The sequence below is a fragment of the Gobius niger genome (genome assembly GCF_951799975.1).
Source record: "Gobius niger genome assembly, chromosome: 7".
Lineage (NCBI taxonomy): Eukaryota > Metazoa > Chordata > Actinopteri > Gobiiformes > Gobiidae > Gobius > Gobius niger.
Window position 1 is genome coordinate 4,413,106 of NC_136858.1, and position 27,410 is coordinate 4,440,515.

The 27,410-nt window shown below is 42.0% G+C and overlaps 1 protein-coding gene and 1 long non-coding RNA gene across 2 annotated transcripts in view; both read left to right on the top strand.

The window, feature by feature from the left end:
- Window positions 1–1,525: 1,525 nt before the first annotated feature.
- Window positions 1,526–3,254, top strand: LOC306965642. Its single transcript, XR_013793042.1, has 3 exons — window positions 1,526–1,589; window positions 2,770–2,866; window positions 3,184–3,254. It is a non-coding gene; the product is annotated as an uncharacterized lncRNA (long non-coding RNA).
- An 846-nt stretch (window positions 3,255–4,100) lies between these two features.
- The window catches only part of lrriq1 (leucine-rich repeats and IQ motif containing 1), a gene marked incomplete at its 5' end in the record, with an annotated part of 54,759 nt that continues 31,449 nt past the window's right edge, over window positions 4,101–27,410 (top strand). The window contains 12 exons of the mRNA XM_079559358.1: window positions 4,101–4,110; window positions 4,201–4,379; window positions 5,505–5,579; window positions 5,762–6,289; window positions 7,880–8,635; window positions 9,784–9,936; window positions 10,986–11,136; window positions 12,261–12,454; window positions 12,588–12,715; window positions 12,794–12,867; window positions 13,975–14,068; window positions 21,181–21,351. Coding sequence (XP_079415484.1) covers window positions 4,101–4,110; window positions 4,201–4,379; window positions 5,505–5,579; window positions 5,762–6,289; window positions 7,880–8,635; window positions 9,784–9,936; window positions 10,986–11,136; window positions 12,261–12,454; window positions 12,588–12,715; window positions 12,794–12,867; window positions 13,975–14,068; window positions 21,181–21,351 — 2,513 coding nt within the window. The remainder of the gene's footprint in view (window positions 4,111–4,200; window positions 4,380–5,504; window positions 5,580–5,761; window positions 6,290–7,879; window positions 8,636–9,783; window positions 9,937–10,985; window positions 11,137–12,260; window positions 12,455–12,587; window positions 12,716–12,793; window positions 12,868–13,974; window positions 14,069–21,180; window positions 21,352–27,410) is intronic.

Sequence of the window (27,410 nt, forward strand, 5' to 3'; positions counted from 1 at the left end):
ATAGACAGATGGTAAGTGTGCTTTGAGAAACTTGTGACACAGGCTTATAAAGTGCAATGCAAGTGCATACCGTTAGTATTTTTACAGTACTGTCAGGTTTGCCAAATCAGCACTATTTTAAAATCACCGCTCATTATTCATTTGTTGGAAAAAAAAAATCCTCAATAATATTTTTCTGTTTACATTATATGTGGCCCGCGACCTGTCGAGGAAGCCGGATTTCGGCCCTCAACCCAAATGAGTTCGACACCCCTGTTATATGTAGTAATCTTCCTTTACTTAAAGCCACACCACATACAATTTTACCCAAAAAATAAAATTGAAATACAAGCATCTATTTTATGACAGATATTTTCATCATTGAAAAATACCTCATAAATGTACAAACAAACATTTATGAGACTCACCCCTCCTAAGATATGACTGTAAACTTTACCAGGAGTGGGTGCGTCTCCAGCTCGTCTCCATGGAGATGTAACTAAAGTCAGTAGAATTTGAGATCTAAGCAGGATAGTTTCTCATCCAAATCCATTTGTTTATTAACCACTGCAGTAATAGCATTTTCTGTGTTGAGCTCGGTCATTAAGAGCATGTTTTGTTTTGCCAGTTGTAGTCCAAAATGTTACACAGTGTACCTTTATGATTAAATTGTAACAGCTGCCTATATTTCCACGGAAAGGTATCTACTGGTAGGACAGGTAAAGTTGGTATAGCCCACATAACAGTAGGTCAGTGCTGTGAAGCGCCGTTATACCACTGTAAGCCTGTCATGCCTTCAACAGGACACTTCTGAGCCCTTCGTGCCAGTGGCATCGCTCCCGCATCGCTCCCGCATCGCTCCCGCATCGCTCCCGCATCGCTCCCGCATCGCTCCGGCATCGCTCCCGGATCGCTCCCGGATCGCTCCCGCATCGCTCCGGCATCGCTCCGGCATCGCTCCGGCATCGCTCCGGCATCGCTCCGGCATCGCTCCGGCATCGCTCCCGGATCGCTCCCGCATCGCTCCCGCATCGCTCCCGCATCGCTCCTGCAGTGGGAGCCATCAGCACATGAGCGACCACTGTTTTGGTTACAACCCCTGCTGGAGAAAGGAGTGTACTCTATCAGCAAAGTGAAACTTAAACAAAGGGTAAACTTTTTTTTTTTTTTTTCCCACCGCAGCATGAAAACTTTAACTTTTTTAAATATTACACATTTTCCTCAATCTCATTTACAGCTTTAAAAAAATATGATTAACCTTAACTTCTTTTGACCCTTGCGAGCTCACGTAGACATTACTGCGGCAGCCGTTTCCATGGTGACCCCACAAACTCATCTACGAACAGTTCACGCAGCGCATGAGTGTGTGTCAGCCAAAAACGCGCAAAAACTCCGATTGTCTTTCTAAACAACATACCGGAAATAATCACGAAAGAAAAGACAAACGTGAGCGCGTGCAGGGGGTTTCACTAATTCAATAACTCAACTACAAAGTTATTAAAAGCGTCCGACGTGCGCGTGTTCCGGATGTCTTGACCACAGCCTGTAGAACTGAACCTATGGATGTCAACGATGAGAGCGAAACAACGGAGTCGTTTTGTGAAGAAGAGGTAAGATTTTGTCTTTTTCCAAAATCAGAAAACAATAAGCTCCACGTGTCTGTGGTTTTAGTGAGCACTAGTGCAGGGCTAGCATGTTTCACACCTGAGCTAACTAAACCTCTTACTTTTTTACTCATGGCTAGTTTTTTCTTTCTATTGTTTCTAGCCACTTACTGATCTTTACTTGCCACAATTTAATCATTTACTTTATTATATTATTTATTTATGTTTTAGAAATACTATTATAAATATATTAACCTCTTAACCCCCACCTGAACCGAGCATATTTTCTCAAAGCCACAAAAACGTGACGCCAAAGTGACATAAACGCAACAAATAGCAAATAAAAATAAACATATAACAACCATAGATAACAGAAAAGAGACAAAAAATGGTGATGTAAAACCATAAAAAATGTCACCAAAGAGCAACAAAAAAAACACAGAGGGTTTTTTGCCTTGCCATAGAAGACAAGACAAGGCAAATTTATTCATACAGCACATTTCATGCACAAGGCAACTCATTGTGCCTCACAGCAACACCAAAAACACAATAAAAACACAATAAAACAAATCAAGCAATACATTCGTAAAAATATACAAAATTACAAATATGGGTATATTAAAGCTATATATTAAAAGTAGTTAAAATACCAAAGGCAGCAGTAAATAGGCACGTTTTCAGCCTGGACTTAAACATAGTAAGAGGTGAGGCCTTCTCACGTCCTCGCTGAGGCTGTTCCAGACTTTGGCTGCGTGAAACTGAAACGTAGCCTCACCGTGTTTTAGTGGTGACCCTAGGAACCACCAGGAGACCCCTCCCTGAGGATCTCAAGGCCCGAGATGGTTCATACGGCAGTACCACGACCATGAAGAGACTTGTAAACTAGCAGAGCTATTTTAAAATCTATTGACTGGAGCACTGGACTAATGTGGTCGTATTTCCTGGTTCTGGTCAGGACTCGAGCAGCAGCTCTCACTTTTCCTCTGCATAAACACAGTATACCACGTTTAACTCTATTGTCAGAGGTGGGTAGTACTCAGTTACATTTACTTCAATATTTTGGCTTCCTTCCTCTGGTGTGGTTAGTGAGAGTTGTAGAGTTGCCATAGCCAAAATAAAAAATCCACCAGTGTTTCTGTGTCTGTCTGGTGTTAATGACACGTCCTGGTTATTTTCTTTCATTTAGGCCCCAGATGAAATCCCCCAGTCCCTCATGATCTACTTTGAAACGTCCAGAAGCCGAGCGGTGATTTGTGAGCGACTCATCCTGGAGGACAATGACGGTACGAGACACACCAAAGTATATTATAACATTCAGCTGTTTATATCTTCACTATCTACATGTTTGTGATATTGCTAAGGTACAGCAAGGTGGACGTGTATCAGCATGATCTCTGTAAATATCCAAGTCATATTTTAGAGATGTGGCTTTAAGTATAAGCCCTGACAGGTTCTGTTGAAGGAGAAAGAGTTTCACTAATGGGCTTGTGCTGAAGAGTGCTGCTTCCCTCTTTTGGACAAACATGACATGGTTTCTTTTTTTCCCTGTACTTATTACTTACCAAACATATTTTGCCTTCTTGCATTTGGATCTTCATAGACTGTGACGAGCCGTACAGTGTCATGAACTTCTCCTCCTCTGACAATGATTTGGACTCACTGGACCAGCCGAATAGGGTGAATAAAAACATTTATTCAATTCCTTATTAGCTCTATCTATATTTTTTTGTTTAGACATGTTAGACATGTTGTTGTGAAAGGCCGAATTTATGCAGGGGCTTACAAGAACTAAGCCCAGGGGCCCAGCAGGTTGAAGGGCCCCTGGGCATAAGGAGAAAAATGTGTGCTCAGTGCGGGCTGTCAAATTAGTTCCCTCTCTCTTTGCAGACTCCCTCACATGTAAGGCTTTATCAGACTAAACCAGGACTAAACCAGGACTAAACCAAGACTAAACCAAGACTAAACCAAGACTAAACCAAGACTAAACCAGGACTAAACCAAGACTAAACCAAAACTAAACCAGGACTAAACAAGGACTAATCTGGGTCTAAACTAGTTCTAAAAAAGGTCTGAGCCATTTTCATTGAGTCGACACTGGGAAAAAAGATGTACCTTTTGGTCTGTTAAAATGCATGAAAATGCGCCATTAAAATAAAAAAGATCTCTGTGGGAGGACCCCCAGACCCCCCTTTTACATGTTTTACCTGTCTGGCTGTAGCAAAGAGAGAGAGAAAGCCAACAGAGAGACGTACAGTATATGTACAGATGTTGTTAAGGCGCTATATAAATAAATATTGATTGATCGAGTATATGGGGGGCCCTGAAAAAACCTTAGCCCCGGGGTCCATTTTACTTAAATTCGGCCCTGTTCCTGTGTAACTATTGCTATTCAACTTTCAATTTAACTTGAGTATTATCTTTTTCTGCTTTGTTTTTGCAGATTAATAGTGTCCTGATTTCTGGATCAAATGATGAAAATTCTCTGCTCGGTCACAGTCCATGCACTGAAGGTAACACATGCACCACGGTCTCCATCCCATGCTCCGAGAGTTGTGTTTTAATTGTCTTCTATCCAAAATGTCCACGCCTGCCACCTGTGCTCTCTTTTTATTTCCAGAGATAGAGATAGAGAACAATCAGGAACAGGATTTGACCGAGGAAAGTCTGAGTCAAAGCGAGAAGCTGGAGACGGAGAGAGAGAGACGAGTTTGTGACGCTCAGAAAATGGAGACAATTCAAAGGCAGAGAGAGAGCGAGTTCGAGCTGGAGCTGAGGAGGCTGGAGGAAGCAGAGAGGGTGAGTTATCGACTATTGCAATGTTTTCATATACTGTGTGGCTCGGGCTCGAGTACTGTTAAATGTTACCGGTATAGCATCGAACAAAAAAGTTAGGGTACTACTGGTATTGAAAAAAATAAAAGCATTGAAACCGGGTACGGGAAAAAAAAAAACCTTTAAGTTTTGATGCCTTTTGGGTATCGGTATCGTAAAGTATTGGAGATAAAAACTTAATGGTTCACAGCCGACAGCCCTTCAACATTAACCTCACAAGCTGCAAATTGTTATCGACTTTCATTTAGTCACATTGAACACATGCGCTTTGTCACCCTGACCCTCCAAACAGGACATGGAAATAGAAAACTAAAAAAAATGTGATATTAAAGTGATAGCCTGTACGTTGCAAAGTGAGGAGAGCTTGAGTGAAATGTTAAAGTATCATGCTATTTTAGCCATTCCAAAGTAAAGTATAGGCATTTATATGATATATTGTATCTATACCACTATGGAGTACTCATTTTTATGATAAATATAAGTATTTTCTGGAGGTATTTTTCAAACCCGGAAGACAAGACGCTTGGATTCAGATAACTCTCTCCCTCGCCCCGAGTTGATGCAGCCGATGCAACTTTTGCAGTTGTAGAAATATAAACATAACAGCAAAAACTGAAGTTACTTCACAATGCAGTTATAAGGAGATGATATCTGCAACACAGCTTCATAAATGGCACACACGCGTGTTTTGACTCACCACCGCTCTGGCCGCTCCATCATTGCTGGTTATAAAAGTTTATCCACTTTGAGAAGGTTCACCAAACATCCATCAGAGACAGTCACAGAAAAACACTATTTTGGTGATAGTCGCCGAATCCCAGAGAGAAATTCCAACTTCTGGCGAGTGTCCTCTTCTTTAGGAAGGATGAATAAAGTCTGTCCTCTCGCAGCCAAACACACTTTTCTCCGTGACATTATCGTTAGGTAAGAAAAAAGAACAGGCGTGTGCAGAGTAGGTTAGAAAGAGCTCCTTCATCAGAGATTTCAGTGCAAACATGACATCTGTTCAGACGCTCAGGGGTGCGTTTGTTTTCTCAGCAGGGGCAGCGCGGACGAGTCAGGCACTTCATTTTTTTTTTGTGCCCGCAGATGCAGCAAACTGAACTGGAGCTGATGGCAAAAAGAGCTCAGGCGAAACTGGAGCAGGAGATGCTTCTGCAGCAGGTACCAACTTCCTTCCCAAATCCTCTGCCTAAGAATCACAACTGCACAAGTTACAATTTTCTGTGGGTACTTGAGTTTTTGGATAGTTTAGGACTTTTCACGGACACAGCTCTCCCAAAGTCAATCACTCTATTCTAACAAGTATCTGAATGTCCCGTCACTGTGTCCTCATTCTTCCACAGGAAATGATGAAGGACCTGAAGAGGCGCGTGGCGGAGGAGAGCAGGAGGCGGCGGGAGGAACAGGCCGAGTTTAAACGGGAGCAGGAGAGAAGGCGAGAGGAGGAGCAAAGGAAAGCAGAAGCCCTCAGACAGAGGCGAAGAGATACAGCCACGCAAATACAGGCAGAGGAAATGAATGCTCCGCCAGACCTTATTAGAGTTGATAAAGTCATAATGGATGGACTTGGGGAACACAGAGGACAAACAGAGGAGGAGAGAGAGAAGGCTGCAGTAAGTCATGCAAATAACACACACCAAGACAAGGAAAAAGTGACCTTGAAGACCGGCATTTTGGAAAGCACTTACGACGATGAGACGAGATCTACGCAGGAAACAAACAGGGCAAAAGTCAGAGTGATTAGTAAAAACACACAAAGACTCAAGGGTGACGTTAAGGAGAAAGACGAACAATCTGGAGAGGATACAAGTGACAGAAAGGTTGTTGCAAACGTGTCCAAGAAGGAAGAATTACAAAAGATTCAGAGCAAAGTAGGAGAAGCGAGAGATGGTGATGCGGGAATTCAAAGTGAAATGCAAGAGAAAGGAAATGTCTTTGGCAAAGAGGAGGAGGAGGGGGGTGCAAATTGTGATGAAAACAACAAATTGCATGAAGAGGATGGAATGGAGACTGAAGAATGCAAAGCCGCAGAAAGAGAAAGTCTGGTGGTTCAACATAATGAAAAAGCAACGATTGAATCAAAAGACACACCGAAGGAAATTGTGAAAAAGAAGATACTGATTAGCTGCAATTTTCTGCGTAATAGCCTCACATTTCGGCAGAAAGCGGCATCGAATAGTGGCAGAGACGGCCGTGGCATCAATGTGGAGACTGGCGAAAAAGACTGCGAAGACAAGATGATGTTAAGTTCAAACGTGTCACAGAATGTATCGAAAATTAGCCAAGAGAAAGGGCCAAATAGCAGTGATGATATCATAAATAACAGCAGTGGAGACAGGGGGTCAAGAGCAGATCATTTGCTCAACGAGATTAGGGAAGATGACAAGCAGGCGGCCATTTTGGAGACGGAAAATGAAGGAGAAAACGGTTTAAAGCACAAAAATCTCGATGCAGTTAAAAACAATCAAGGAAATTCGAGGAGGAAGTGCACAGACAATGACAAGTGCAGGGAAGTCGGTGATAAAACTGGTGATCCTGTGCAAGAGGACAAACTTCCAATGAAAAAGGACAAACTCAGGGTTTCAAATTTAGAATATAAATGTGGAAATGCTGACTCAGCTTGTGGACGAAGTTGGCCCAAGGGGAGAAGGGAACCAAATTGGAACTACACGGGCAAGAGTGCAAATTTGGAAACAGTGAACAAAGAAGAATGCGCTGTCTCTACATCACGGGATGGTAATAAACCTGATATGGATAATGTTGAACAAGAAGAAGCAAAAAATGAGGTGTCAAAGAATGTGTCGATAAGTAGCCAAGAGAAAGGGCCAAATGGCAGCGCTGATATCACGAACAGCAGCAGTGGAAACAGGGGGTCAGGAGCAGATCATTTGCTCAACAACATTAGGGAAGACGGCGATCAGGCGGCCATTTTGGAGACATTTAAAAACGATCAAGGAAATCCGAGGAGGAAGTGCACGGACGACAACAAAGACAAGTGCAGGGAAGTCTGTACGAGCAAACAAAGCAAGTCCAATAAAATCGGTGGTACTGTGCAAGGAGACAAACTGAAAGAGGGTGAAATTAGGGAGTTGAATATGGACGATAAAGGCGGAAATGCTGATTCAACTTGTGGACGAAGTTGGTCCAAAGAAAGGCAAGGTACAAGCCAAGCTGATGATAGCACATCGCCAAACAGAAAGTTAAGATATGATCATTTGAATGAAAAAGATAACGTTAAAGAAACTTCATCCAACAGGAAAACCAGTTCTACGCAGAAATGTGTCAGTAATGAGAAGGCCGCAATGTACTTTTACCCAAATGATCTTCAGACTGGAAATTGTGAAGCTTTTATAAACTTGAGTTGTGATTTGGGGAGAAGGGAACCAAATCGGAATAACATGGGCAAGAATGCAATTTTGGAAACAGTGAACAAAGAAGATTGCTCTGTCTCTATTGCACAGGATGGTAATGAACCTGACACGGATAATGTTGAACAAGAAGAAACAAAAAGTGAGGCTAAAAGTAGCAGCAGATTTCAAAGAAAGACAGTTATGTTAAAGCCAGGAGATGGAGGCACAGACCAGGCTACAGCCAACAGTTCCTTGGAAAAACTGTCTGAAGAAATGCCGCTAAATGAAGATAAAGTTTGCAGAAACTTGCATGAAGATGAAATATTTCTGAAGACATTCACAGTGTCTTCAGTAAGTAGAGACAAAAGCCAAGAAGCATCACTGGATGAGGATATTTTGACACTGACAAGCACAGAGAACACGTCCGAAGTAGATAAAAACAGTGAAAACTCCAATATGGCGGAGATGCTGTGGACCGTGAGAGAAGACAGCAAAGGAACTTCAGAAATAGACAAAGTGAGTAGAAATGAGGCAGCCATTTCGAGGGCGTGGAAGGAGGAAGAAGTTCCAAATGTCCGAGCAATGACCGGTGAAATAAATGAAGGAAGGCACGATCTGGGACTTGAATGGGGAAGCTGTTGGTCAGGCCTGTGTTTGCCGGAGCAGACGGAGCAGAAGAGGCTGCAGTGGATGAGAGAGTGCGAGTCCTGGTCCAAACTGTGTGTCCAGAAGAACCTGAGGAAAGAACAAGGGGCTGTGTTGAGGAGGAGAGGCCCAAAGCGAGCTGCTGCGGCTGGGGGGGAGGATCTGCCACCTCTGACCCCTCGAACTCTGCTCCACAACACTGGGATGACCGCACTCGCACAGGTAACTCACAGCAGGACAAAATACATCTTTCTATCTTCCAACTTTACACAATGGTCCCGCAGACCCGCACCCTATATTGTTCTGACTCTGACTCTGACCCTAACCCAAAACCATAATCTTAATCCTTAACCCTAAATATTAACCTCTTAACCGCCACCAGAAGTTTCTCCAGTTTGACTTTAACTTAATCTAAAAGCTTCTTGAAAAAAGTGTCAATTGGCGACAAAAAGAAGATGAAAGAAAGGATTAGAACGTCACAAAAACCCAACAAAAAAGCGTCGAAGATGCACCAAAAGGGCAACAGAAAAGCAACAAAAATGAGATGAAAATGTGACAAAAAAATGACGAAAATGTGATGAAAAAATTACAAAAATGTGACGAAAATGTGACGAAAAAATTAAAAAATAGTTATGAAAATGTGATGAAAAAACTGACAAAAATGTGTGATGAAAACGGACAAAAATGTGGCAATAAAATGTGACAAAGGCGCAACAAAAACGTCAAAAAAGTTACGACAATGCGGCAACAACGCAATGAGAAAGATCCTTCTAAATCAGTGTTGTAGGTCTTAGCTTTCAAATGAGGCGTTACTCTGGCCTATAGGCTGTAAGCTCCAGTCGAGAAGCTTTTAGATTTGAGTAAAACTAAACCGGAGAAACTTTTGTTGGAAATCAAAATGAGGCATACTGGTTTTCTAGTCACTGCAGATTAAATGTTGGGTTGCTTTAGTGCAGAGAATCAGTAAACTTGATAATAACTTGCACTCATCTTTCAATATAATAATCACATTTAGTTGGTTACTATAGCGTTTGCAAGAGACGGTAACAGTTGGCATAAAATTATTTCCAGTAAAGTGTTTTGAACCAGACTATATGACAAATCTGCATTGGATTTGTTTGTAGTTCCAACATTGTCCACAAGATGGCGGCATTACTACTGTATTGAAGAAAGCAGCTCCTTCCCTCTCACTAAACATTATAAATATAATATGTATCAGTCCAGGTCATGCATTAAATTCAAAAGTGTGAATACCACAGATCTAATGACACCTTTACAACTTTATGGGATTATTCAGATGTGAACTTTCCAAAAGATAAAAGATACAAACACACATTGGATTATAAGTAATGAATCTCTCCCTCCCTCAGCTGACCACAGTGATCCTCCAGGACCTGTCGGGCTGCAGTCTGTCCACTCTGTCCCAGTGTCTCTGTCTCCAGTCTCTGTCTCTGAGACGCTGTGGGCTCCGGGCGCTGAAGCACGTCAACAAACTCCACCAACTCTGCAGCATCGACGCAGAGGTATCTCTACACAAAACAATGGAAAAGGAATGTACACTTTGATTTCAGCTGTTTTAGATCAAACAATTTCTAATCAACAAAGTGTAATGATAAAGATGTGCTTGTCATTTATTACCAAACATAACCCCCCTTTCATTTTCTGCATATTCTCCAAAACAAACATTTCTCTCATTTATTTGCATAATTAAACATTATAGGCACAAAGGCTTAACTTCACAAAGACTCCAAGATCGTCCATGTGAATAGTCTAAATAAACTGGCATTTATTGTACATTTCTTTTTCGAGGCTTAGTTAGAAAGACCATGGTTTGGAAGAAGATTAAAGTACTTGTCCGAGTTATTGTCCGAGTACTTGAGTAAAAGTACAGACACAACTGGCTAGATATTACTCCAATAAATGGTAAATGGTAGATGAACATGTTGAACATGATCAACTTATATAGTGCTTTTCTACCCTTATTAGGCCCAAAGTGCTGTGAGGTACAGTGAGGAACCAGTCAAGTAAAAGTTGCTTTGTGAAATTATTACTTAAAGGGGCTAGATGCAAGTTTGCTATTTAATACTCACTACTGCCATCTCAGGTCATACATGTAACTGCAGCTTCTATATTAAGCTCGTGCATGACGGCACTTCAGACCCGAATTAACACCTTTCTGAGTGACAGTGCAGGATTTACAGGCAGTTGTTTTGAACAGGTCTGAGCTCATTCTACACATTAGGACATGGCTGGAACATGTAGGGGGAGGAAAATATATTATTTTAACATTTTTAAACTCTGAATAGTCCCTTAAAGTTAAAGTGCTGCAGTATTACACATGAAAATTATTATGCTCAAATTCACTACCTGTACGGCAACACAACGGGAACAAAACTTCCTTCTCTTTGTGAGTCAGTGGTATTTGACAGAACATCTCCACAGCGCCACTTACTGTTCATAGAGTGTGCAATGTCAGGCTTTTAAAAGGAACAAAACACATTGACAAAGTCTCTTTTCAGTAAATGAAGTAGAGTATAAAGTATTATATTTATCTTTCTTGTTTGTATTGCAGGAAAACGAGATCACGTTTCTGGACTGTGAGAACATGAGCAGTTTGAAGGTTCTGCGACTCGGACACAACAGACTGAGCTCCATCCACGGCCTCGACGGAGCGGACAACCTGACCGAGCTGGACCTGTCCCACAACCTCATCACACGCATCGGTAACAGAATTATCATTTACTGTGTGTAGAGGAAATGTTCAGCATTTTATTGTTTTTATTGTGGCTACAAGGCTCCGAAAGGCAAGATAAAACTACTCTGAAACTGTTAACCTTGAGCAGTGTTTCAAGTGGTTAGTACGGGTACTTTTGAATTATTTTTGATTGAAAAGAAAGGTGAAATTGAAATGTATTTGACAGTATTATATCTTTACTTCGCACATAACACAAAATTTAGTCCGCGTTTTAGTTGATCACTTTCTTCCTTTCTTTTTTTTAACTTTTCTATTGAGTCATGTAAAACTGTCAAAATGAAACCAGCTCCTCTCCTGATAGATACACACGGCATCTCTGGAATCGCCCATATATGGTCATGTTTAAAAACAGTTAAGGGGGAAAACAATTTGGAGAATAATCGAAACTTTCTCTAATTATTAAAAAAAACTACTTTAATAAATGCTGAACTATGAACACAGTTTTCTACTAAATAAAGATACAAAGACATGGAGAGAAGCAAGGCAGTTCAACAGCCCATAAGTACATAATTAATGGAGAATGCTTCATGTTAGCATCGCGCGAATGCTAACGGCTAGCTAGCGTGAGCTACAACTGCCATTTTTTCACTTCTACTGAACAATCTGCTGTGAGAAAATATCCATATGGGTCCGATTTACACTTGACTTTATTTATGCGTCATAAATAAGTTCATATTCCACCAGAAAATGGCTTAAAAGAGTGAAAAATTGTGTTTCCCAAAAGATTCTATTTTCCCCCTTGGCGAAGCCACGCCCCCTTCTATGAAGCGATGCCGTCTGTATCTATTGGACCTGACAGGGCAGGCCTGTTCCCAGGAAAGCTCATCTCACTGGTCAAATTGTCGGCACCAGGGATTCAGATTAGTTGTTGAAATCAGCAAAGGAAGGGACTAACTTTATGTCAAATTTCAGACCGGTGAATTACACGTTTTCCATTAGATTTGTAAAACATTTAAAACTAATATAGTCTTCTCTCCAGGCCTGGCCCTTGTAGGAACTTGTGCTCATGTTTTTAGTAGTAGGGAAACTGGAGCACCTAAACCGTGAGAATATGCCAATGAGATTATTAATAAGTGTCTGTCGGTTTTCAAGCGGGCGTGGAGTCCTTGCGCCGGCTGCAGTCTCTGTCCCTCAGTCATAACCAGCTGATCAGCTCCAGAGGCGTCTCCGCTCTGTCCTCCCTGTTACACCTGGACCTGTCCCAGAACCAGCTGGCCTCAGTGCAGGGGCTGGACCACTGCGCCCTGCTCCTCACGCTGCGCCTCAGCGGGAACGGCCTCACACAGGTGCAGAATACAAACCAATAAAGCTATATATGCATGGATTTTAAAGTGGAGGCATTTTGAGGTGATTAAAATGAGCCTTGGAAAGACGTTCTTTAGATTTCTTTAATTACGCACAAATGTCTCTCTCTCACAGCCTCCTGACCTGAAGAACCACGTGCTCCTCAGAGAACTTCACCTCGACGACAACAGCATCTCCTCCCTCCACAGTCTGACCCAACACTGGCTTCCCATGATGCAACACCTCACTGTAGCTCAGAACAGGTTCACTCCCTAAAACAGATGAATCAGTCGTGTGGTATAGTTTTGTTCCAGAAGTTGATTGTCGACTCTGCTCCTCAGTCTGACCGAGCTGCCTTCACTCTGTGACTTTGTGTCCCTCGAGAATCTGGATCTACGACTCAACTGTTTGTCAGGTAATACACAGGTTTACAGCACACAGAAACATAATAGTCTTGATGCTTTTCAAATTTTTGGTTGTCTTAAATAAGTATCCAGGACAAAACTGATATTTTTCAGCAAACATTTGAAATCCTCTGGTATACAGGTGCTCGTCCTATAATTAGAATATCATGAAAAAGTGCATTTACTTCTGTTATTCAACTTAAAGGGACTATACGAGTTTAAACATTTAAAATGTTGTATTTTCCTCCCCTTACATGTTCCAGCCATGTTCTAATGTGTAGAATGACCTGTTCACCACAACTGCCTCTAAAATCCTGCACTGTCACTCAAAAGGTTGTTACTTCGGATCATGCACGAGCTTAATATAGAAGGTGCAGTTACATGTATGTCCTGAGGTGGCAGTAGTAAGCATAAAATGGCCAACTTGCATCTAGCCCCTTTAAAGCTCCTAAATAATAATATGTTTTGATTGGGAAAATACTACTGAGGAAACTTTTTTCAATAATAAATAATAATGAGCCTGACAGGACAGTAGCCAATGTGTTGTTTGTATCCTGATCTCTCATTATGTCAGTGCCTTCTGCTTGACACCTGTGGAATTCTTTCCTTCTATTTAAGCTGCCCTCTAGTGGCTGGAGTGAGTAATTTCTTCAAATAACTGCAAAGGAATGGGCTAGAGACTTACTTTTTTTTTTTGACATACTCAGGAATTTATGCCCTACAAGTCGTATAAAGGTTGAATTTGGCCTTGTTGGGTTTTGGTCATTTTAAAAACACACTTCAGAACTGATGTAGTTATGTACAGCTACTGACTCACAACAAGGAAGAACGAAGCATGTCACTTATACGCAGTCCTAGCGCCCTCTGCTGGTGCTTTGTACAAATCTCATTCCCATTTAGCCCTTGAAGCATTTCTCATATATAGTTTTTCTACAGAAAATAACCATAATGTCTGCAAAGTAGTTTGACAACTTCAGACCTTTTGTTCTGCGTTTGTGTAGGAATAACAGTTTAGTAATAATCTTAAACTTCTGCCCCGTTTCTAGCCCTAATCATTATGTAAATTATGAAGAGATTGGCTTTGAGATGATCTGATTCTCTCGGTTTTGTCCCTCCAGAGCTGAAGGCAGTGTGTGAGAGTCTGAGGAAGTGTCTGTTCATCAGAGACATTTGTTTGGAGGGAAATCCTCTGCAGCAGGAGCCCGGCTGGAGGTAAGGACGAACATGCGCTCCTTTAACTTTGACCAAACAAATAATGTAAGATCCAGAGTCCACAAGAGTCACGATAAATGCATTTTCTTTGTGTATCACAACTGGAACATGCTGCTGGTTTCTCTTCCGTCTGTGCGGTGGGGCCTCGTCAGCTTCAGTCTCTGCTTTTCTAACCTGCGTCTGTGACTGTGGAGCTTCACGTTTTGTCTCACCTCGAACTCACCTCCTGCTCCAGCTCTGGGTTTAACCCCGCTCTGACGCCTGACCCTTTCATCTTTGTCCAACCACAGCAAACCATAGACTAAAACAGCACACGTAAACTCCAAAAACAGCACACGTAAACTCCAAAAACATCACACGTAAAGTCCAAAAAACAGCCCTGATCCCGCGGCGAGTGCCCGGGATTACCCCCATCCTGGACCCGCGCGGGGACGGGGAGCGGCCGCAGAGGAAGTCTGGACCGAAGGGCGTCAGCGGCAAGTTTGATTAACTGAGAGTATATTGCAGCAGTGCAGTAGAAAATAACAATTGTTTCTAAAGCGCTCTCATCTTTTCTTCATGCTGCTTAACCTGTTTCCTGCCGCCCCTCCTGATCAGGGGGTTAGTGAGCCTGAATTAGGATATAATTAAGGTTAACAATGGCAAATGTAACATAATTTGTGTTTCACTCACACAGATCTCACACATATTTTTAGAAACTAGAAGGTCTTGGATTTCAAATTAGGCATCACACTGGCATATAGAAGTTTGTGTGGTGGAGGGCCGATTTTCATCATCACCAAATCACCGAGGGCCGAACCACTGAAGCCCAAAGTAAAAACAATTTTCTGTAGTTGCCAAGTTTTTGCATTATATGGGATGTTTTGCCTGTATTTTTTTTTTTTTTACCTCCAGTTCGGCTTTTTTAAAAGCTGCAATGCGACAGTGTAGTGCCTCATTTGAAAGCTAAGGCCGACAAAACTAATTGTAACTTTTGGTTGTGTTGTTGCCGCTCTTTTGTCAAATTTTTTAAGCGTCTTTGAAGTTTTTATTGTGGGTTTTTAAAAGTATTTTTGCCCTTTTTTATCGCTCTTTAGTCACTTTTTTGTTGTATTATTGTTGCATGTTTTTAGTCACTCTTTTGTTGTGTTTATGTCGCTTTTTCTTGTCACTTTATTGTTGTGTTGCCATTTTGATGCTTTCTTTTCAAGAAGCTTTTAGATTTGGGTAAAGCCAAACAGGAAATGTGCTCAGTTCAGGTGGGAGTTAAGAGGATAAACAACATATGTAAACAGTAACATTTTGTGTTTATATTATACTGTTTTTACACAATAACCACCAAAGCAAAAAGTGGCTCATCTTCCCCCACATCCCCAACTTTGGCAGGTATGTGAGCAAATTCATCTTGGGGGCCAGAGGTGCAGGAGGGCCGGATTTGGCCCCCGGGCCTGACGTTGCCTACCCCTGCTGTAAGGTCTCCAGTCAAGAAGCTTTGAGATCTAGATGTAAATAATTGTTAACCCTAAGGTGGCAGTTAAGTGGTTAAAACATATAACACAATCCACTTTAAAATGTGCAAAAGATCAGTTTAATCATGATTCGCTCAGTTTCATTCCTTTGTTGTTGATGATGAAACACATTTGTCTTGACCTTCCATCTCTTTTTTAGGGTCTTGATTTTTGTTTAAAATATACAAAAAGTATAAACGTATAAATAGGTACATTTTGCTTGAAATAAGTACATTTGCCCTTATTTTTGCACATAAAATAAAGATTGCGCTTAAAATTAGATGATCAATCTAATTCTACTTAAATATATGCCTTTTTTAAATGTTATGTGCAAAACTACACATTCCATTGGCTATTTCACAAATTAAAATTACTCACATTAGGTTAAAATATTCGTAATACTTTTTACAGAGTTAAAGCTTGTGCCAAAAAGCATCATTACGTTTGATTTCAACTGGCCTTAGATCTAAATTTCTTGGAAAATATTGTCATTGACAATTTTGACTTCATTGCAAATACCAAAGTTATTTTGCTGAAATTGTTAATATTTTTTGCTCAAATGCTGTAGTTGGGATGTAACGATGCACTCAAGCCTCAATTTGATTTGATTTTTGATTTTTTTTTTGGATTAAATATAAAAATAAAATATTTTCTAGCCTTTTTTTTTAGCTTAAGCTTAATTTAAATCAATTTTAAATCCATTTGATTAATCGATGAAACCAATTTGCTTTTGAATATGTAAATGTGTGTCTGTGGAATATTACCAATCTTATGAAATGTGCCAAAATGTTTTGCGATTCTACAAAATTGTAGTATTTGGGCATAAAAGTGTAAAATATACATTTGAGTTGCTGACACGTGTGTACACCCCCTACATGTGGAACATTTCAGCTTTAGTCAAGAATTTAATTAAATTTTAGCCTTAAAGGGACTATACAGAGTTTAAAAATGTTAAAATTAAGTATTTTCCTCCCCCTACATGTTCCAGCCATGTCCTAATGTGTAGAATGAGCCCAGACCGTCATGCACGAGCTTAATATAGAAGGTGCAGTTACACGTATGACCTGAGGTGGCAGTAGTGGGTATAAAATGGCCAACTTGCATCCAGCCTCTTTAATTTGGTCCTTTAGTATTTTAACACATTTTTTTTCATTCATTTTTTTTCAACAAGACCCCAGCCCAAATACTATATTTTTAATGCCACAAATGCAGAAAAACGATTCATCAAACAAAGAAGAAATGGGTGATTTTGCTATTCTCTCACTCAAAAGTAAATAAGATACAATTGGCCAATTTTTGAGAACGAAATTCTTTCCAATTTCTGCACGATGTCATTATTTTCCAAGAAATGTACATTTAGTCCCAGCTTAAGCCCCAGTCTTGAGAAGAAAAAGGAAAAGAAGGGGATTTTTTTAATGTGTAGATAGTACTGTGTTGAAATTAGTAGGATTGTTGTTGCAATATACCTGACTGTTATCGAATATCGCACATTTTCCCCTCTCATGTTGCAGTCCTATTGTCGTGCTATATTTCATAAACTGGACTCGTTTCTGTCCCGATTCAGTCTCGTCTGTGCCGTCGCCGACTGCGCTCCCGTGTCCCGGCTGAAGTCACATGTTTACGCAGCTCTTTCCTGAAACAATATTGAAGCCACAACAAGAAACAGAGCTCCCTCAGTTGGTGGCGGGGCCCGGCTCTTTGTAAACACAGTCCCTCTGGTCCGTCCCGTTCCCCTGTGTGCGAGCCGTGCGTTTGGGCCGTTATTGAATTAGCGTTGCTGCTCCGTGAGCTCATGTGACGCTGTGTTTGGGTTCGGAGCAGGTTTGGAGCTGACCAGACCCCGGTTGCCTTTGGGGCGAGAACCTGAGACCTTGTGTGTGTGTGTGTGTGTGCGTGTGTGTGTGTGTGTATGTGCGTGTGTGTGTGTGTGTGGAGAAAGTGGAGAGAGACATGAAAACATCTGAGGGTTAATTTGACAGTGCCCAGACTTAGACAAAGCAACATGGTGGCACTGAAATAACGAGAGAGTGACACGATATAAGCCTTTACATCACGGCCTGTAATGTCTTGTGACTGGAAGTTGCTGGTTTGATGCCAGCTTTGACCAGATTATACTGTTCTCTCCTTTGGGCAAGACACCTCACCCACTTCGCCTAAGTGTATGGACAGTGGAGGTGGTTGTCGAAAAATCCTAATCAATGCAGTTAGCAAGTCAGCTAGTCTGGGAGACTTTTCCGAGTTAGCCAGCTCAATGCATTTTTCCTATTGCCGTTAGCATTAGCCTAATCAGTCCCTCCAGGATTTCGCGGGCATTTTTTGTGGTTGTTGCGGGGTAAAATGCCTGATTTCGCGGGCCATTTTTCCAAAAGTTGCGATGAAAAGTTTAGCTTTTCTGCTTAAAGCAATATATTTTGACATTAAAAATTTGCTTTATCTCTCGGATAAAGCCTATATCGCAGAGAAGTGACTTGGACAGAGCGCGGTAGGAGATCCACGGTAAAGGCCTAGGCGAGTGAGAGGAGGCGGAGCTTCAGGCCCAGGCGAGTGAGAGGAGGCGGAGCTTCAGGCCCAGGCGAGTGAGAGGAGGCGGAGCAGAAGCGAAAGTCCTTCAGTCTGAGGTGGAGGTGCTGGGCATATACAGTACACGAAAATATAACAAGTAAACTATATTTAACTGATCAGAAACTCACTTTAGTTGCTCATAAGTTGCGGAGTTAAAGAAAAGTTGCGATGGAAATGGCGGATTATTGGAATAGTTGCGGGAAAGTTGCGGGATTTTGGAAAAGTTGTAACTCCGCACTGATTTCGCGGAGTTTGATTGATGTTGCGTTAATAGTTGCGATCGCAACATCGTGAAATCCTGGAGGGACTGATTAGCCTCCAAGCATAGCAACTTATGAACAATCCAGAAGGCCAAAGCCTCGTTAGAAATCATTAATGAAGGTACAGACCTTTTATGATTTTACTTGAGATACAAATTAGTGTCTAAAAGTGGCACCTGAGCTAAATGCTAACTCAAATTCAGTTTCTGCTTTTTGTGGGTGGGGTACACATCCAATGGCCACTAAACACGATATTATAATATGTTCTCACAGAAATTACATCAATGACATGAAAAGGACAAAAACATACCTCTGCATACTTTAGTATTTCTCCATTGCCTCCCTGTTCATTTGTATGGGGATTGAAGAGATTGAACACGCAATTTAAATCGGGTTCGGGATTTCACGGCGAACAAAATGTGCACATTTGCAGGACAGGCTCAGAACTAAAGGCGTTGATGTGATTTCTATGGTTGGCACAGATTCACTCGGCCTCCTGCTGATTTCAGATTCAGAAAACTGTATTGATCCCAAAGGCCTTAATAAAATGAGAACATGTCACTTTATTGAACCCTAGAGTGGGATGTTAGCGCTTAAGGGCATGTGAGTACAGCATCGCACACTCAAGCAGCCAGTTTTATATCTGCAGATGGAGGGCAAACAAACAAATATATTCACAAAAGTTATGGGAAAAATTCATTATTTTAGTTATGCTCTTGACACTTCCAATGTCCAATGTCCACCAAAGCAGAGAACAGCTTCTAAACCCCCGATACAATGCACCGCCGATGTAAGATCTACAGAAGGACAGGCCCATGACGCTACACCAGGCACAGCACCAGAGTCTAGTCTGGGTGGCGTACCCATTGTTAGAGAATTAACAATGGCGTTCGAGAGGATAGATGAAGAATAGGCAGCAGTCTGGATGTCTTACCAGGCTTGTCTTATCAAGTTTATTTACCGTCGGTGCGGGACCCGGAGACATGAACTCGAGACATTGCGCTAGTCCTACCATTCAAGTCTGTCTACGCTTCCACAGAAGAGGGATAAATACCCTCTCAGAGCGTCAGACTGATGCATGAGCAAACGTTCAGTGGCTGAGAGTCTGAGCACCGAGATAATGCGACTGTACAGCCTGACCCAGTATGATAAATAGCGATTTAATGTTATCCTCTAACACTCATGAGTCTTGTTGGTCCCCCATCATCAGGTGCCGCTGAATCGCTCTTGATCTGACCTGTCCCCTAGAACCTGTTTGCCATGGGAGACCCAAAGGCAAGAGGCCCGTGACAATAGCTCCTGAACATCAAACCCATCCAACATGATATAATAGGGTTGTGGTTCAGGAAGGGAAAGTATCTAAATATATAATGAAAACTCCTGTATGCACTTTAAAGGCTCCAAATCAGGCTGAAATGTAGGCACTGGCATCATCAGACATAATTCTTGTATTGACTCGTCCCCATTGGCATAGAAGCTTCACTAGATAAACGTTCTGTGGGAATGAGTGCAGTGAAAGCCGCTCGTTGGACATGTCTGAAGCGCCCTGTGCCCGAGGCGTTTTGCTGTGGCTGCTCCCCCGTGCCCCGTTTAGACCCACATTTAGAGTTTCCCACTGAACCAGCGGCACATCTGGACAGAGCCGCTCAGCGCTGTCCGCTCTCCTCTCCCCTCCGTTTCTCTCTTGTTTTTATATTTTTTCCGGCGGATTTTTCAGATTCCTTTAGCCTCGGACTTCCACGGCCTGAGGCGACGGACTCGGCTCCCTCCAAACCCCTGAAAGTGGCACTGCTTTGTTTTATATGGACACATGTGCACTATAATGTTTATCCACACAAAGTACTGTTCCTTTTGAAATCATAAGCCTGTACAATAAACCACACTATAATAGAGTTTTAACCTCTGAAACCCCACCAGTTTGGCTTCACCCAAATCTAAAAGCCTCTTGAAAAATGCCACAAAAAAGTGACGAAAAAGCAACAAAAAAATGACAAAAAAGTGACAAAAAAGTGACAGAAATATGAGAAAAATTAGACAAAAAATTGCTCAAAAAGTGATAAAAAAGTGACGAAAAAGTGACGAAAAAATTGATCTAAAATTGATTAAAAAGCTACAAAAAAAGTGACAAAAAGTTGGCGAAAAAGTGACAAAAAAGTGTCAAGAAAGTGATGAAAATGCAACAAAACAGCAACAGAAAAGTAATGTAAAGAAAACGCAACAAAAAAGCGATGGAAAAAAGATTAGTTTTATTGGTCTTAGCTTTGGAATGAGGTGTTACACTGGCCTATAGGCTTTAACCTATCAGATTTGGTTAAAGCTGAACTGGAGAAAACACACTTGGTGAAGGTGGGGGTTTAATGGTTGCAATGACAAAGCAAGAGTAGAAAATAACTCGTGAATAAACTGTTACGATACAAATCTGTATATGGAGGGCGCCTAGACTAACAATTTCCCACTATAAAAAAAAAACTTCACAAAGCTTACGACAAAATTGAATTATTTTGGTAATGCTTCTCACAACGTCCAATATCAACTGAAGCAGAGAACAGCTTCTATCCCCCAAAACGCTCCGTAATTTAAGGATTAGACAGTAGATTTAAGACCTTACGTGTGCTTTGGTCTGAAATGGAAACTCTAAGTATAAAATTAGCACGACTTTAGCGACCCTGCAGTGAAAAATGTTCGCCCCATTTGACCCCCTTTACTGTATTGACCCTCCTGTACTGTAGTTTTTAAGGACCTGTGCTTTTCTTGATTGCAGATAAACTATGGAAACCCAACTGTTCCTTCCTGTCTCCTCCAGGTCGGTCCTCCAGACGGCAGCGCCTGGGCTCGGACGCATCGACGGACAGCTCACAGACTCTCCTCCAGCCGGGCCCTGCTTCAGTCCGGCCGCCGGGAGTTTCCTTTCTCTGTGTCGGAATCAGATCCAGCAAACTGCAGAACTGCGGCAGCGCCACAGCTCGCAAATCAGGTACAAACATGAGCGGTAAGGAGCACTTTGTTCAGAAATACTGAACAAAGGGGTGACCGCAGCGCTTGGGGAGTGAGCGCCACGTCAAGCGTGAATAGCTGGAGGATTGGCCTTTTGTGTTTGTCTTATGCAGATTGGATATGTCTGAGCATTTGCAGGACGCCCGCCTTTAAGTTCACCTGGCCCCGCCTCTGTGGAGTTTACACACATTTTACAGCTGCCAGGAAATTGTTTGTAACCTTGTGTGTACAGTAGTAATAAACACATAATATTGACATTCACCTTATTCAGCCCCGTCCACTTTTCTTGTTGATGTTGAACCATTTCCGCTTAGTGTACGCACTTCCTGTGTGCCGTAATGGAAAAGAAAGAAGAAACTAAAATGGGAATAGGAATAAACGAAAAACTCACAAAGTAGCACAGAGGAAATAAGTTTAACTGACCTCCAGTGGTGGGGGTAACGTATTACAAAAGTAACAAGTTAGAAAAATACATTCTGGTTATCTGTAACTAAGGAATATAACAACACAAAATAGGGCATATGTTAGTCATTACAATTCAAGTAACTCGAGTTACAAGCACATTTAAATATATGAATGAAAAAATGCCAAACTCCCCCAAATTAAAAGCACCAAACCAAATCAAGTTGGAAGTTGGTGTATAAGATCTGCAATTGTGTGTGTGTGTGTGTGTGTGTGTTCTTGTACTTCTGACATTGTGAGGACCAGTTTGACTTTTTAATCAACAGAGTGAGGACTTTTTTGTAAAGTGAGGACATTTTGGGTGGTCCTCACGTATTTGAAGGACTGTTTTAGGGTCAAGATGTGGTTTTAGGGTTAGAATTAAGGTTAGGGTTAGGGGCCCTGTTACATTGGCATTATTACCATTTTCAGTTTAGATTTTGCCGAAAGTAACTCAGAAGTAACTCAAAGTAGTGTAACTCGGCTACATTTTTGAAACAGTAATACATGTAATCCAAACATACAACATTTTTAAAGCTGTAACTACTAATAAATGATAGAATATATTACAATTTTAAAGTAATGCGTTCAACAATGCTGACCTCAGGATAAGGACTATAGTGAGATGATGACAAAAAAAGGTGACTGCATGTAATTTTTGGCGATGTTTTCACCTACTTTCTGTTTTTGTTACATCAATAACAGAAATCAAAGCCAATGTCGGCTAAAGTCAGACGAGCAGTTTGGCCATGAACAAAAGATAGTGTTTTCACGGTTTCTAAACAACTCTAAATCCATCATCAAAAAAGGACCATGCAATGCTCATTCTTTTTTTTCCACAAATGGCTGCTTTTACCTTATAAATGATTTTACTATAATGAAAATGAAAGTTTCCGGGCCTGAAGTTGGGGTGTCATCAGCCTCATGCCTCCTGTCGGTCTCCCTGTGCGTCCAAACCCGCATAATGTCCCTTTCATTGGGCAGATAATCCCACTACAAAGACCCCTCGCTGCAGCCTTAATGAAGCTATTAGCTCCGATTCTCCTCGCTCCTCTGCCCCCCAGGCCGCGCCGACTCTTCTGCCGGGACGTCCCATAGCCCCAGGTAGAGTCAGAAACAGTCTGAACGCACAAAGAATTGTCTCTTCTCCCTCATTGGAGTGAAATACAGGGAGTCGAGGGAGTGAGGTCGAAGTAGTATGGAAAACTTTTTTTTTTTTTTTTCATTTTCAGGTTTAATTGGACTAATTCAAGGTTTCTCCTGAATTAGAAGCAGCCAAGGATTAGTAATAAGTTGTAGTAGTTGTAGTAGAGCATGTTTCACTGCTGACTAAGTGAAAGGCAAAGAGAAATGATAAAGCCTCAGGTGCAGCCACACTTCTGCACAAAGACCCGGCTCTTCGCTCACACATGAGAAGAGGAGGAGGGTCGAGAGAGACGGCGGCGACCTCTGAGCTTTGAACTGTACCTGCTGGGTCACCGCAGGGTCACAGCGGGACGGGGCGGGCGCAGCAGCGGGACGGGGCGGTGAGAAGTGGGTTTAGAGACGTGACAAGGAGCGAAAACACAAGTAATGGAGATTGATCACTGTGTGTGGAGTACGACTCAGGAGAATGTTGGGTGATGTCGTTTTGATATTTTAATCGGGATAGGAAAAATAAATTGAATACTGACAGTAAACTTTCAAGCAGATTTTATTTATAAAGATATTTATTTCAGTTGATTAATGCTAAAGTTGCTATTGCTATAAGGGTGGATGAAATATTAACGTTACACACCGGATGTAATAATTAAACATGCAAAATAATGGAAGCAGTGACCAATAACGGGCGCCTCCGCTTCACAGCTAGAAGGTCCCGGGTTCGATTCCCACCAGGATGGGGCCTTTCTGTGTGGAGTTTGCATGTTCTCCCCGTGTCTGTCTGCGTAGGTTTCCTCCGGGTACTCCGGTTTCCCCTACCACTAAAAACATGTGCAATAGGTGAATCCTCCTGCCAGGTGATTCTGACCATCAGCCTGGCTCCACATCATGGAGATGGGTCCCCGGGCGCGGCAATGCCGCCGACCACTGCTCCTTACGGGTTGCCCCAGCGGCATTGAAGGATGGGTTAAATGCAGAGGACGAATTTCCCTACGGGGACAATAAAACAAACAAACATAACAAAGGTTCACATGGCTGATACAGGAGTAGAGTGTAAGATTTATGCACTGCCAGACCAAAAAAAAAAGGTCCACCTGGATGTAACAAACTGTTGCAGGTTTGCTGCAGTTGGTCAGGTCTAGGCTAATCAAAATGAAAATGAGATCAGCAGACGGACTGAACATCAGGTTATTCCATCCCTGGATCTCTTCCCTGATGACACGGGCGTTTTCCAAGATGACAACGTCAGGTGGTCAGTGGTTCAGGGAGATGGATAGGCTGCCACAGATTCCAGATCTTAACCCAAGTGAGAATCTTTGTGATGTGCTGGAAAAGGCTTTGCGCAGTCGTCACACTCTCCCATCATCAATATACAGTAAGATCTTGTTGAAGAATAAATGCAACACTGGAAGCTTGTTGAAACAAAGAAAAGATGCTGTAATCAAAACTAAAGGCGCTACAACCAGATACTATAGCATGTGACCTTTTTGTGTGGTCAGGCTGTGCTAATGTAGTTCAAATACAGTATATAGTTTGTGGCCACCATTTTTGCAGTCCATCATAATTCTATTTTATTTATTGGTTTATTTGGTCAGGTGTCATGTAAACACGCCACACCGGATTGTAGCCATGCGCTAATTTCCATCAGTCTCATTCATCCTGGCCTATTGCACATGTTTCTAGTGGTAGGGGAACTACATGTCAGACACTGTAGGTATGGGAGGGGTCGCCTGGTAGTTCCCAGAGTCAGGACTAAACACAGTTCGTTTGAGTTTCATGAAGCTAAACTCTGGAACAGTCTCCATGAGGATGTGAGACAGGCCCATGGACATAATAAATAATAAACTCCTCACCCCTCCCTGTTTGCCATAATAACCAAAAAGGGAATCCATGGCAAATTTACAGACTCCTCCTACCCAGCTTTGACGGAGCATGCTCTTAAAAAGGGCATAAGGGCGGATCTTCACTGGGGGGGACACGTTGTTCACTTGTAACCGCGTCCGCGCCGTTAGCTCTAATGCTAACGGCCTGTCAATCAAAGTCCGGCCCTCATTAGTATGCGAGATTTCAAAAAATGTACCTTACGAAAACACGCCTGGTCCCTTTAATTGTAACTAACCCAGGAGGAATGTCTATCTAGCTGTAGAAAGTTTAACACAATTAGGCACCAGGCTTTACAGTTGTTTAAAATGTGTATAAAGTGCAATGCTGTCTAATGGGAAAGTAGCTTGTTTTGCCACCCACATATGGAGGTACTGCAGCAATAGACGGCAATGGCGGTGAAAACTGTCTGAAAACAGTTCTTTTTTACTTGTGCACATGACACTGAAAGTATTTTGATTGATTTGATCTGCTCTCTTGTAATTTCATGCAACTGTGACGCACTTTGAATGCCTTGTGTATGAAATAGTATGTATCAAATTTTGACATAAGAGCATTATGTAATTTTTGCAGGTTGATGTCATTGAATGGTCTCCGTACCACAGTTCCCAGCCTCCTGTAGTCCTGGCTCAGCCCTTGTTGCTAGGTGGCCTTTCCTATAGACACAACAGCTATATATAACTCAATGCAAATGAAATACCACTCTACAAAAGTTATTTTCCCCTCGTGATTTAGCGATATGTAGGACTTAAACACACAGCGCAGCGTTTGATGCGTCAGTACCTCCCATTTCTCACGCGCTCCTTTGAAGAGAGACTGCGATGGCTCTATAAACGGCATGCTTTTAAATTAAACAAAGCTAAGCGTATGGAATATTTACTTGCCACTCCTCGTTCATTTCTTTGTCAAATAAATACTGGGGTTTTGTCTGGACAAATGGGGCGTTTAGGCAGACGGAGTGATATAGGAACAGCCTACCAGGAGCAGGTTTTCAACGAGATTTTCCATCGCAAAGTCAGGGTTAAGCTGAGGGGAGTGAAGCAAGTGAAGCAGGACTTTGCAAAATAAAGAGTCTTCCAAATGCTTTATTTTGAAAACTGACAGTACAAATATCATGGTCAGTGTCTAGCCTTCGCCTTTACCCAAATGTAAAAGCTTCCCGACTGGAGAGCAACAATGTAATGTCTCATTTGAAAGCTAAGACCTACAAAACCGTAACTTTTTCGTCTCTTTGGCGGCGTGTTTTTGTCTCTTTTTGGTGGGTTTTATGTCATGTTTTTGTAACCTTTTGTGGCTTTTTCATTGCTTTTTTCATAGATTTAGTTTTAAGAGGCGAGCTGATCATTCAGGCTGAGGTGTATGTTACCTGGAATGTTCCACAGTGTGGCTTCAAAGGAACAGGCCACCGTTTTTCCATACTGAGATATGTTCTTACCTGAGCTTAGACAAGTTGATGTGCACTTGTCTGTTCTTTGTGGCCGTGGAAGAGCGTGGTCGCTTCTAACTTCAACCCGTTTGGAGCTATAGGAATATATTGGTCGTTTTGCATGACTGAGGGTACGCACAAAGACCAGACAGGTACGCATTAACTCATCTAAGCTCAGGTAAGAACATATCTCAGTATGGAAAAATGGTTCCTTTAAAGGGATATTTCAGGAGTTTTGACATAGGGCCTCATTTCCTAGTTATCCAGAGTGTTCCTGATATCTGGAGATATTTTTGGGGGGAATTCAAGTTTTTATATTTGAAGAGTTTTGTGGCGCTAGGCTAGTGCAAGACTAGCGCATTTCTACGATATCAGCTAGCCTGCATTAAAAACAGTCTGACACACTCCACAGAGCACCTGAGGCAAATCACTTATAACACCAGACTAACCATATATATGTCTGTGTAGATAGAATAATTTTAACCATTTTGCATTTAAAATACCTTATATTTGAGCAGCATCAGCTTTGTGGTTGTGGTTGTGGCTACGCAGCGGCGGAGTGATCTGCTGGAAATTAGTCCCTCAAAATGCGATCATTCATGGGATGCAAGGTCAGTTATATTCCAAAAATTATTCTATCGACACAGACATTTATATGGTTAGTCTGGTGTTATAAGTGATTTGCCTCAGGTGCTCTGTGGAGCGGGTCAGACTGTTTTCAATGCAGGCTAGCTAATATCGTAGAAGTGCGCTAGCCTTGCATTAGCCTAGCGCCACGAAGCTCTTCAAACATAAGAGCTGCATAAATTACAAAACAATATATCTCCAGAAATCAGCAACACTCTGGATAACTAGGAAATTAGGCCCTATGTCAAAAATCCTGAAATATCCCTTTAAGTCATGGCCTAAACTTTGAGTTAATCTTGGTGTGTTCGTGGCCAAGACTCCTTCCATCAATCCACCCCACTCTCGAAGAAATAAATGAAAAAAACAACATTGTCATGAAGCCTAGGCCTTAATTCATCACCTACCTCGAGCCAAGATCCCTTCCGAGAGGGCCACACCGCTACCTCAGCCATCAGCGTAAGAGCCCCACCTCCGTAGCCCCACCTCCCAGCTGCGCTGCGACCCACCTCCGCCCCATCTCCACC